This window comes from Astyanax mexicanus, chromosome 1 (assembly GCF_023375975.1).
Source record: "Astyanax mexicanus isolate ESR-SI-001 chromosome 1, AstMex3_surface, whole genome shotgun sequence".
Classification (NCBI taxonomy): domain Eukaryota; kingdom Metazoa; phylum Chordata; class Actinopteri; order Characiformes; family Acestrorhamphidae; genus Astyanax; species Astyanax mexicanus.
The window spans coordinates 93,449,932-93,462,714 of NC_064408.1; the positions used below are offsets into that span (position 1 = coordinate 93,449,932).

Here is a 12,783-nt window from a genome sequence, read left to right on the forward strand (position 1 = left end):
CGTACGACAATCGTACGAAATCCGTACGTCGTAACTTTTCGTAACGCATATTTTCGGAAAGAGCTCAATAAGTTCTACAGGTCCTCAATTGGTTTCATCTTCGTATTTCAAAAATTGCGACGTCCACGGGCGTGCAAAGTTCTGCCCATTCATTTTCAATGGTCAAAAAAACGCGTACTTACGAAGTTTTTACGAAAAACGTAAGTCCGATCGGAAAGCTGTATACAAGCCCACCATTCCCGATATGGACGCACGTTTTCTCTTTTGAACGAAGTCGATATTTCGAAAACTGCGGCACTAGTTAACCGGACAAAAAACAGGTGGAATAATAATAATAAGAAGAAGAAGAAGAATAAGACTTAAGAAGAACAATACTGTGATTGCATTACTGCAATCACACTAATAATAATAAGAAGAAGAAGAATAAGACTTAAGAAGAACAATACTGTGATTGCATTACTGCAATCACACTAATAAGACTTAAGAAGAACAATACTGTGATTGCATTACTGCAATCACACTAATAATAATAAGAAGAAGAATAAGACTTAAGAAGAACAATACTGTGATTGCATTACTGCAATCACACTAATAAGAATAAGACTTAAGAAGAACAATACTGTGATTGCATTACTGCAATCACACTAATAATAATAATAAGAAACAGACTTAAGAAGATCAATACTGTGATTGCATTACTGCAATCACACTAATTATTTATAAATACAGCCAGACTGTGTGGAAGATAATTACTACTGTAGAATCTGAGATAGTAACTTAGTTAGCTTATATTATTATTAATTATAGCTACCTATCTTGCTAGTTAGCTGTGGGACTGTGCGATTATAGATAAGATACTACCTAGTTAGCGGTTTGTTTAGCAATACCTTACTTACACTTTGCTGCAAAGTATGTTGCTTAGTGTACTGGCCACTGTCTAAATAAATATATTGAGCTATATTACACTTACTGTACCCCTCTCAGGCTGGTCCTCTCATTAAATAAAGGAGATTTATTACAGTTACTATATGCCTCTCAGGCTGGTAACTAGGTCTAGATGTATGTGTGGGCATTATCTAATTTGTAATCAGTGCAATATTTATTAGTGATGTCTTTTATACATTTTTATTTATATTTAGGTCATGTTTATAAATGAGAATCAAATATTGCAACCCATGAGAGAGTATTATTAGTAATATTTATTAAATGTTTTATGTTAATAATTATCACATTTTGTAACTGCTGTTGCTAAAAGTGAATCTGATGTTTTTATTTAAGGTTGAAAAGAAGATGGAGAAGTTTCAGCTTGCAGCTATGGAGAGTTCACCATGAAAAGAACGAAGTCAAAGAATACAAAGATCTGTCCATATTCTGAAGTCACCACTTGAAGATTTTATGCAGAATTATTTGGATTATGAATAGGAACCATATTATTTGCAACAGCTTTAATTATGTATACAAACAAGATGAACATGATATGATGTGCCAGAATATAGGGAGGCTGCCTAAAACATACAAAAAATACAGAACACATGTAAACAACTAAAGAAAAACAGAACATGGCACATGTAAATAAATCAAATAAACACAGCACAGACTGCATGAAATTGGATTTCTTTATTTGTTCTTTAAAAGTTTGGAGAAAGGAAACCTGTGGAATACTAAAGAAACTTGAAAAATTACTGCATTTGATACATGAATATAATTAAACATTTTAAGAACATTACCTACCTTTTATTATCCTTTCTTTTTCTGGGAGAAAATATCCTGTTTAAGAAAATGAAGACAATAAGTATGAATGTGTTAAACTTGCTGTTGTTTGGATTCAGTATTTACTTCATTTATATTTATATAAACATTTTTGCAATTATTATTGCATTGGTTTTGGCACAAACCAATTACTAATGCATCTCAGAAAATCTGAAGATCATGAGAATATCATAATGTACAGTGACAAATTCCAAATCATTTTTACCTGGCTAAAAGTTCATTAAACCAGAATTACTATCCTAACCTTAACCCAGTTTACTAAAATATGTAGTTTTAACTTAAAATAAAAAAATGTTAAATGTGGTGCTTTAAACATAAGGTGACAGTTTACTGAACGATATTAAACACAAATATATATTTTTCACTTTTGAGATGCACTAGTAAACAGGACTAATCATGCTGTATCTTAATTACACAAGCATTTTAGGACTATTATTTACTGTTGATATCCTCAATTAAAGCCTGAGTTGAATTGTTAACAAATGTATAAAATATATATTAAATATAAACATTAAAATTAATATACTAAAATAAATACTGGTCATATCTTAAATTATCTCTGTTAAATTAGTTAGTAAAGAGACAAAAAGCAATTCTAATAAATCTCCTTTATTTAATGAGAGGACCAGCCTGAGAGGGGTACAGTAAGTGTAATATAGCTCAATATATTTATTTAGACAGTGGCCAGTACACTAAGCAACATACTTTGCAGCAAAGTGTAAATAAGGTATTGCTAAACAAACCGCCAACTACGTAGTATCTTATCTATAATCGCACAGTCCCACAGCTAACTGGCAAGATAGGTAGCTATAATTAATAATAATATAAGCTAACTAAGTTACTATCTCAGATTCTACAGTAGTAATTATCTTCCACACAGTCTGGCTGTATTTATAAATAATTGATCTAGTGTTCGTGTTTGAAGCTCTTTCTGAAATGAACAGAGGAGCTTTATTTATTTATTTATTTATTTATTTATTTAGTTTAACAAGGTATATCTATCTTAATTTAATATGTTTACAAACCACAGAGCAAACCGTGGTTAAAGTGAGGATTTCTACACCGTTTAAGTGATATTACATGGCCACAGTGGTGAGGTAAATGCCCTGTTTTCAGCTGTTTTAAACTCACCTACTCGAGAGCAGCAGCGGAGGGAGCTGTGACTCGCGTTGAGCGGCTCTGAGCCATGAGGCGCTACCTGTCACGTGATCTTCGGAGTGTGATGTGATTGGCTGGTTGTTGGCTCGATTGAAGACTGAATCGATTGCTCATCCTGTGTGTCCCGTATGTTGACTGAATTTTGAACGTTGTATTTTAGCAGTCGAATTTGACAGGTCGAATTTGAGCAACCTGAATTTATTTTAATTGAATTTTTAAAACTTGAATTTTTGCTTTTGAATTTTTTTACATTAAAATTAAATAAGTGAAAATGATATACTGAAAAATTAAAGTGTTTAATTCAGAGGCAAAAAAAATCACATGCAATAATTCAATGTAAAATAATTCAGTGCTAAAAATTCAAGTGCTTTTAAAATTCAAAATCTGGTGACACTGTTTTACTTCCATACTAGAACTGAGATTTAGATATATACTAGTTACATACTAGTTACAACATCTAGTTGTATATATTATTAATAAAAGTATTTTATTAATGAAAACTATTTATTAATGAAAACTCCCACACTGTGTACATACAGTATCTTCTTTATTTTATATTTTTCTTTTCTTTTATATATATTTTTTTGTACTCAATCAATTTTTTTGTCAATTGATTTTTTCCCTTTATATGGCACATTTAATATGTGTTCATGTAAACCACCAAATATACTATTTTCTCTAAATGACCCTATATTTGCCATTCTGTTGTCCTCAATATTTTCATATGTAATAAATGTGATCTTAAAAGTGATTAGAAAAGCAGTTTGCTCTGAAATATGTAGAAAATAAAACCCATGAACAGGAGAATGTTTTACCCAATGTTTGCACCATATCATTACATTGATTTAAAACCACAGTAATAAGCACTTACTGAACGACGCTCTGAATGCACAATGACAATCAATAGCAATCATACTGTTACCACAAGAACAGTGTGTATAGTGCTGACGCAAAAACGCAAACATACAGCTTTTCCGAGCCCTGCCAATAGAATAAGACTTTGAAAATAATACTGAGAATAATACTTTAAGCAGATAAACATGAACCTGTTTGCACGATGTCTGATGCCAGGTGTGGGCTGGAGGGGTATAAAGCCCCCAGCATTCAGCTGTGGAGCAGTGGAACTGCGTTCTCTGGAATGATGATGCTCAATCCAGTACTTCTGGGAGGAGCTGTGATAATGATGCAATGTCTAGTATAAACCTTGAAGTAAGATAAACTCTATTTAATATCCTTGACCTCAGAAGAAACCATGAATGATCAGGTGTTTCAATACTTTTGTCCATATAGTATATAAGTAGTGACCTACTTGATATAGTTGACTACCCTACATGAAAACTCTTAAAATTGCTTTGACTTGCAATTTGCAATGTAAATGTAATTAGCAACATCTTTGCAGAATTAGCAACCACCCAGCAACACCTTAGCAACCAACAGTTACTTTAGCAACATTTTAGCAGCCATCTAAGAACACTATAGTAACCAGCTAGTAACCTCGTAGCAAGCATGTACTACATAAAAGCAACCATCTTGGATACATTGCAAACACCTAAGAACACCCCATTAACACCTTAGCAACCTCCACCTGAAATTGTAATAGAAACCACCTACATCGTATTAACCACATATCAACACTATAGCAAGCATGTAGCACCCATTGCAATCACTCCACTATGGTGTTGTTGAGTGGTTGCTAGGAACACGATAGCAGTCAGCTAGCAGCCACTTAGCAACATCATACCAACTCCCTGCAACACCATAGTGACCAGTGGGAACCAATTTAGCTGCGAAACCATTCGCTTTTGTAGTTGACTTTTTTTTTTTGCAATGAATTTATAATTATGATAAATAAAATTGGATAAAGTGCAGAACATTGTGAATAAAATCATGGTCTTTAAATATCTGTAGTATGTATTTTTGCATTTTTTTAAGGGCCAGCCACTACTAATACATTTTGCCTGTGTCAAAATACGATTAAAAAATAAATAGTGTAAAGCAATATTTTTCCCTTATTTGAGTAAAGTTACATTAATAATTCTCCTGGGATTTATAACGTGAGGTAGCTGACTTTCAGAGACAAAGATGTTGTAATCAGCTGAACATGTTCTGATCCACTGTTATGGTCAAACTAAGGCAATCAGCTGCTGATTCAGTAGGAGTCAGAACTGAGATTTGCTTTCTTCCCTCCTTCACTTTAAACCTGCAGCATGTTCTCACACTCTCGGAACTCTCTGGCATGAATTTACCTTCACTGCCGTTCACCTTGAGGGGACGGGACCCGCCGTGCGGTGATGACTCTGACAGGACAAGCTGACCTTCATACAGAAATGATTAGTGCCTCTGTGAACAGCGTGAATGGACCATTACTGTCAGCCAGCTCATGATCTACAACAATCTATTTGTTTTAATTTCCATGCTGCTGGCACTTGCTGAGATGGAAATTCCATCACTGTGCGCTCTTTTAATGCATTTGCAGTGCGGTTTTCAGCATAACACCGCTGCATTTTAATAAAAAGTGTTAAGGGTAGTTGTTAGAAAATAACTGAGCCATTTGTTTTTTAAATCTGTACCTGAATTGACCCTTAGCTCTGCAACTACAGTATGCTATACTCATACACACCGAATTTATGGATGGGTAACACCAAGAAGCACAACACCCCTCCAGGCCTGTCATGATTTTAATATTATCGAACTTATAGTTAAATACATATATGAAATGTATGAAAATCAGCAGATATGACAACTTTGTTTCAACAACTTTTAGAATAATCAGGATCAGGGATAGGCTTTGGTTTAGGTTGCTGTAGTTAGGATCAGGTCTAGGCTTTGGATCAGGATATTGGTTGGGTTTAGGTTGCTGTAATTAGGATCAGGACTAGACTTTGGATCAGGATAATGGTTGCGTTTAGGTTGCTGTAATTAGGATCAGAACTAGACTTTGGACCATTATATTGGTTTGGTTTAGTTTTCTGTGGTTAGGATCAGGACTAGCTTTAGGATAAGGGTAATGGTTTGGTTTAGGTTGTTGTAGTTAGGATTTGGACTAGACTTAAGATCAGGATAGTGGTTTGGTTTAGGTTGCTGTAATTAAGAACAGGACTAGACTTTGGATCAGGATAGATGGTTGGGTTTAGATTGCTGTAGTTAAGATCAGGACTAGGCTTTGGATCAGGATAGTGGTTTGGTTTAGGTTTTTGTAGTTAAAATCAGGACTAGACTTTGGACCAGGATATTGTTTTGGTTTAGTTTGCTGTGGTTAGGATCAGGACTAGACTTTGGACCAGGGTAATTGTTGGGTTTAGGTTGCTGTAATTAAGATCAGAACTAGACTTTCGATCAGGATAGTGGTTGGGTTTAGGTTGCTGTAGTTAAGATCAGGACTAGGCTTTGGATCAGGATAGTGGTTGGGTTTAGGTTGCTGTAGTTAAGATCAGGACTAGGCTTTGGATCAGGATAATGGTTGGGTTTAGGTTGCTCTAGTTAGGATCATGATTAGGTTTTGGATCAGGATATTGGTTGGGTTTAGGTTGCTGTAGTTAGGATCAGGACTAGGTTTTGGATCAGGATAGTGGTTGGGTTTAGGTTGCTATAGTTAGGATCAGGACTAGACTTTGGACCAGGGTAATGGTTTGGTTTAGGTTGCTGTGGTTAGAATCTGAGCAAGGTTTGGGATCAAGATAAGGGCTTGGAATTAGGTTGTGGAAATTAGGATTGAAGATCAGGATCAGGGATAGGGTTCAGGTTATTATCCTAATCAGTATAGGTTTTAGATTGTAAAAGTTATGATCAAGGCTAGGTTTATGATCTAGGTGAGGGTTATAGGTTATAGATTTAGAACTAGGGTAAGGGTTTGGTTTTAAGGATCAGGGCTATGTTTAGAACCCGGATGTGGACTAGGTTTAGGCTTTTTTAGAATAGGATACTCAAGAGATGTATGTAGCATGACTGTTCATTTTGAAGATTTTATTTTGTTGTGTGAAGATTAAATATAATTAAATTGGCTAGATATGTGTTGTAGTCCTGGCATCAGTGGTTCTTACAGTCCCCAATGTACACCACTGTATTTGAGTCTGTAACTGTGTCTACAGTGAACCATTTCACATCAAAGCCACTTTGATTGACTCTGATTCATGATTCTGTTGTGCTGCAATTGTTTTTTAAGTAGAACACAATTGTCCCTCTGTTGTAGTCAAACATCCAAGACCTATCCTTTGCCTGAAGTTTGTCTCTTCTTTGTCGTTGCAGCCATAATCCGGGCATGCGCAGATGGAGGAGCCAACCATCTCTATCGTCTCACTGAGGGTCAGCAGGAATGGTGAGCCGGTTTGGTTCTTCTCCTTATTAACTCCTCTAAAGGCTGGGGCCGTGGGCAGCCGCTGCTGAGCAGAGATGGATCTGGTGCTGTCAAGGTCCTGATGTCATGGCGCACATTAGAGCACTCTCAGGAAGGGTAAACTCATAGGGCTTTGCTGCAGGAGTCGGCCTGCCAGACTGCTTTTTGTAGCTTCAGCTCCAGATCCATCACCTGTTGTCACTCACTGACAGGCCAAATTCATCTCCACACCCCTTTTTAAATTGGCGCCCCACTTGTCAATTGTTTTTTTCTCTTTGGAGGCCCTGTGGCTCCATTCTGCCAGTAATAAGACTGAGATCTCAGGTCCCAAATTGAGAAATGCAGCAACACATTCGAGAGCATATTGCACCCGTGTTTTTATTTGCTTTTAGGCTAAAAGTGCTAGAGCCAACCAACCTGAAGAATAAACTTGAATAGAAACAATGAGACAGCATTTTTGATGCCAATTACAGCAATTTTGTAAAGTGTTATATTGATTATTGTTTGCTTGTAGCTTAATACAACAAGCAAATTATTTTTTATATATTTGTGATGTGCAGTAACATGTAAATTTTAATTAGTAAATGTGCAGAAGGGTATCACAATAGACAGTTTGGCACATAAGAGACACAAGATGGATGATCCAGTTGGCAGTCTTTGCATTAAAAGCAAGCAAATGGAAGCTCTTTGGCTTCTGTGATATATCAAGATGCCCTGTTACTGTTGCCCAGAAGAACTCTTTATTGCTCTGCTGCTCGCTGTGATGCCTCACTCCATTCTTGTATATATCAGTGTTTAATCTGTCTGGACATTAACACTAAGCATATGTTCCTGAACTACTCACATTCATATTCTGAACCTGTTTCTACATAAGCTATAGCTCCCCATTATCTCTGTGTTCAGTTGTTTTTGTTCTGTTATTTGTTTGTGCTGTCTGAGGTGACCAAAGGAGGATGGGTTCCTTCCAAGGTTTCTTCCTCTTAAGCTCAATTTCTGCATCTGCATCGAACCTACCTTTATAGCTTGATGAGCACGACGCGCAACATGGACAGCCCCAGCTGTGATTGGTCTGCCAGGCCTCGCCTCCCCACCCACACATTCCTGCATTTGCAGTTTAAATGCAGAGCGACGCAGAAGTATAAATGTGCACCGCTGCGTAGCACACTCTCGCAGGATACGCGTAGGCTACAGCGTAGGTTTGACGCAGAAGAATATATTGGGCTTTAGTGTGAGGGAGTTTTTCCTTGCCACTGTTGGCACTATCACTGTGGTGCTTACTCATAAGAGGCTTGGACCCGTATCCCTGTAAAGCTGCTTTGTGATAACATTTGTTGTAAAAAGCGATATATAAATCAAATTGAATTGAACTGAATGATACTGAAGGGAAACAGTTCATGGACAAGAGCCACTATACATGCAACGGTTTTCTAACTAAGATCAAATATTTTGGAAACGTGCAAACATGAGAAAACATATTAGACATTTACATGCCTTGTTGTAGTTGCTGCCCAAAGAGGGCCATTGTTCAATCAATTCCAAATCGTCCATCCGACCCATAAACAGTGTGAAAGAATGTAAACTCTATTGTGACTTTGCATCCATTTTTTATTTGTTGAGAAGTAGGAATGGTTTCCTAAGTTTCACTGAAGCCATGGAGTCACTAAAGGAATTGGGTAGTATTGCTGTAACAAGATGTGTGGACATCCACTTCCACAAAAATCTTGTATCAGAGTAACTGTGCGTTTAATCACCAATGAGTGGCAGCTCACGTCTCATGCAACAATAAAAGGCAGAGAATGAGAGCCACACAAGATCAATTTTCACACAACCCCTAAAAATAGATGAAAAAGGAAATTATCCAATATTACATATTACACCATTAAACCCCATAGACATTATCCAGTGTGAGAAAGGCCTTCAGTTGCTTAGAAGCTTTGCTGGGGTTCTTTATGACCTTGCAGATTATTACACACCTTTTCATGGAGTGATCTTTGTTGGTCGACCACTCCTGAGGGCCTTGAATTTACTCAATTTTACATAATCTGTCTGACTGTGTATTGCTGGAATCCAAACTATTGAGAGATGGTTTTGTAACCTTTTCCAGCCTGATGAGCTCTAACATAGATTGTCATCCCATTGATTAAAAACACCCGACTCTAATGTCATCTTTTATCTAGCTGCTAAATCAAGAGGTTCACATACTTTTGGCACTGACATATATTTAATTGGATCAGTTTCCTCAATTAATGACCAAGTAGACTATTTTTTTTATTTGTTTAACTGAGTTCTCTTTATCTACTTTTAAGACATGTGGACATGAACATCTGTTGATGGTTTAGGTCATATTTATGCAGAAATATAGAACATTTTAAAGGTTTCACAAATTTTCAAGCACCATTATACACCCACAGTAATTAGTGATCTTTGCATCACTTTCTTCTGAATACAGTTAAGAGGTGACTAGAGATTCCCACAAATACTGAATAGTATAGCAAAATATTAGTAATATAATACATAAATAATCATCAACATTAATGAGTTCACATAAACAGTTTTATAGTATGTCTATTGTCTACAAAATGTAATTCAATAAAAAAAAAATGCAGCATTATGCTCTACTTTTTTGTACTGTTTATTTTATTCGAATCTGCGAGTCAAGTCTATGTTGACACTCACACTTATTGAGCATTAGCCACCAGTATGTGTTAGCTTAGCTTAGCTTAAAAAGTGAAGTGAAGAGGCTTTCTGGTACATCAGGAGTATGATTGACACATGCTGGTGGCTCTATATTGTCAAGAGGTTAAAAGAGGAGATTCTTCTTTACTTGCATCAGCATTAAAACAGACAGGTTGAGCAGTTTTTCATAGTCCTATAAGCACTTGAACAAAGCTCTTTTTACAGATATTTCTCACAGTAAATGTAAAAATGTGTGTAATACGCGTGAACAAAATCCGTTGAGAACATAATGATCCGTTGAGAACATTAGCGAAAGGTTCGCTCTGAGCGTGCTCTAAAAAAATCCACGTCGTTCTTATCAGCTCCCCGCAGCGCTGCCAAAGACGCCTCAAAGGATATTCCTGAAAACAAACCACGTTTTGAATATGTGCGCGTGGCCACTCTTCTTGCGTGTCACCATCCATCAAATCACTTGTACCTGTCAAAGTTCTATTCCTCTGATGCCTCCATCATCAGTAAATGTTCCTTCGAGCTGTCATAACTGCGCCTTCGCTTCTTTCCCTGACAGTTAGCCATGTGCACAGTCACCACCGTGCCGGCACTGGCTGGTCTGGGAATGGGGTTTTTGGGGTAGTGATTGAACAGTTCTGAAGAGTAAACAAAAGCCAGTGTTGTGTGTGTGTGAAAGAGAGAGAGTCGGGGGTGTGAGGAAGGGTGGATAATGTGGAAATGGAAGAGAGGCTCTTTTGGAACGAATCAGCTTCACTCCAGGCAGAATTGCTCTTTAGGGAGGGAAAGCGCAATCAGAGATGGTCGAGATCAAGCGGGTTTTGGACCCCCTCTCCAATGCACAATGTGCTGCTAATTGCACTTGTAAATCAAGCTACTCTCGAGCCATTGTTTTGCATTCACACGAGGAGTGCTTGATTTGTTTTGTCTGTCGTTAGCATGTGTTCCCACCAGTCCCCTCTACAGCGAAGAGAGTGTAATGGCCTTTCGCGAGACTGGCCGACCCCTAACCTTGCCCAATTACAGCCAGCCGCAGTGATTTTGTGCAAATGCAGACTGACGGCGAGGGAAATCTTCAATGGTTTCTGCTCTCGGACCGAGCCGTATCCTATCATTATCTCACATTGCTTTAAATGTAATTAATGCAGTGACCTTTCTCTGTGCTCTTTGATTAGTTTTAGAGTGCTGAGCTTTATTGGAGTAGGAGCTGTAAACACTGTATTACTGCGGCCTGCTAAAACGTGTCTGGATGCTCAATGCTCCTCTTAAGCGAATGGAGGGCTCTGCTAACAGGTCCCACTGACTTTTACTCATTTGATTGATTAAATTACTTATTTACAGGGGGCTGCAAAAATGACATTATTTCATAATGCAAGTTTGCCCGTTTGCCCGTGTCTAAGTTTTTATCTATTAAGTATTTTGGCAGCTTAGTATTATCTATGACCAGTTTGTGCTGTGTAACTTACGATCGTAAGCATAAGCATAAGAGTTATGCTTCACAAGATTCAGTTTCATCCTTGACATAATCCGTGCCAAATAGTTCCAAAAACTAACAACTGGGCTTGTCACAGGGAATACATTCCACCTTGCTGTAAAAAGAAAAAAAAATTACTTACACATGCACATTTGTTTAGTTTGTGTCCTTGGTTTTTAACTTGCACTACATAGTTTGAATAATCTATGAAATGCCACGCAAATTATACTATATAAAGATAATATATATATTCCTAATAATATGATATATATTCCTAAATTTCCTTCAGGATAAATAAGTAGCACAAAAAGTATGGAAACTTGTGTTTGTTAAATTATTTATTTGTTGTAAAAATGCTTCTGTGCAATAAATGTTATACTATTGGAAAGCATGTTCATTTTTCTTTTCATTGAGCTCCATTGGCTACCAGTTGATGCTCGCATCAAATTCAAAGCTCTTACAATCGCCTACAAGGTGATGACAGAACAGCTCCTTCCTACCTGCATTCACTCCTGAAGGCTTACGCTACCTCCCGGCCGCTGCGCTCCTCCAATTAACGTCGCCTCGCTTTACCAAACACTCACACAAAGCAATCCAGACTGTTCTCATACAGAGTTCCCCAATGGTGGAACAAACTACCTTCCACTACCAGATCAGGAGAATCTCTCGCTATCTTTAATAAACTCCTGAAGACACAACTCTTTAAAGAGCACTTACTCTCCTAACACCTCTAACACACTAACTACTTCTAACCCCATTTCCTTCTTCCCCTCCTTCACTCCTCTATCCTATTATTCCCCTTTGTCCTCCTTTTATCCCTATCCAAAGATGTTTTACCTTTAAACTTATTTTACATTGTACTTGACTATTGTAAGTCGCTTTGGACAAAAGCGTCTGCCAAATGTAATGTAATGTAATGTAATGTAAATGGTGCACCATTTGTAAGGAACATGCATTTATGGGATGAGCAGCAGAGTTAAGTATGTTTTGCAGCCATAAAAAAAATTGTCAAATCTTCTTTGCCATTTCCAAACAGCTTATTTTACTGTTGCTGTTGACACTTGTTTTGAGCTTCTGGTATCCCCAGGTGCTGCCAATCAGTAGCCAGGTGAGCATGGGTCCTACTACAGGGGCCGGTAGGTTTCTGCTTCAATAATTTGCGTCATGCCATGTTTGACTGATCTGGATAGATCAAGAGCAAAAACAAGTTGCAGGATTATTTGGAGCGAGCCCTGGTACCAGTATCTCCAAACTGAAGGCCAAGTTTCATATAACGAAGGATTTCAAAGACAGGCCACAAAGTGTGTGTCCCAAGAAGATCGTCAAACCTCAAACGAGTCAATGGCAGAATAAGCTGTTTGGC

At 37.4% G+C, this 12,783-nt stretch overlaps 1 protein-coding gene across 3 annotated transcripts in view; it reads left to right on the forward strand.

The window, feature by feature from the left end:
* tpk1 (thiamin pyrophosphokinase 1) overlaps window positions 1-12,783 on the forward strand; it is a 233,636-nt gene that overhangs the window by 157,366 nt on the left and 63,487 nt on the right. For all 3 annotated transcript variants that reach the window (XM_007253533.4, XM_007253535.4, XM_007253534.4), the window contains exon 4: window positions 7,174-7,243. In XM_007253533.4, the coding sequence (XP_007253595.3) occupies window positions 7,174-7,243 (70 nt within the window). The remainder of the gene's footprint in view (window positions 1-7,173; window positions 7,244-12,783) is intronic.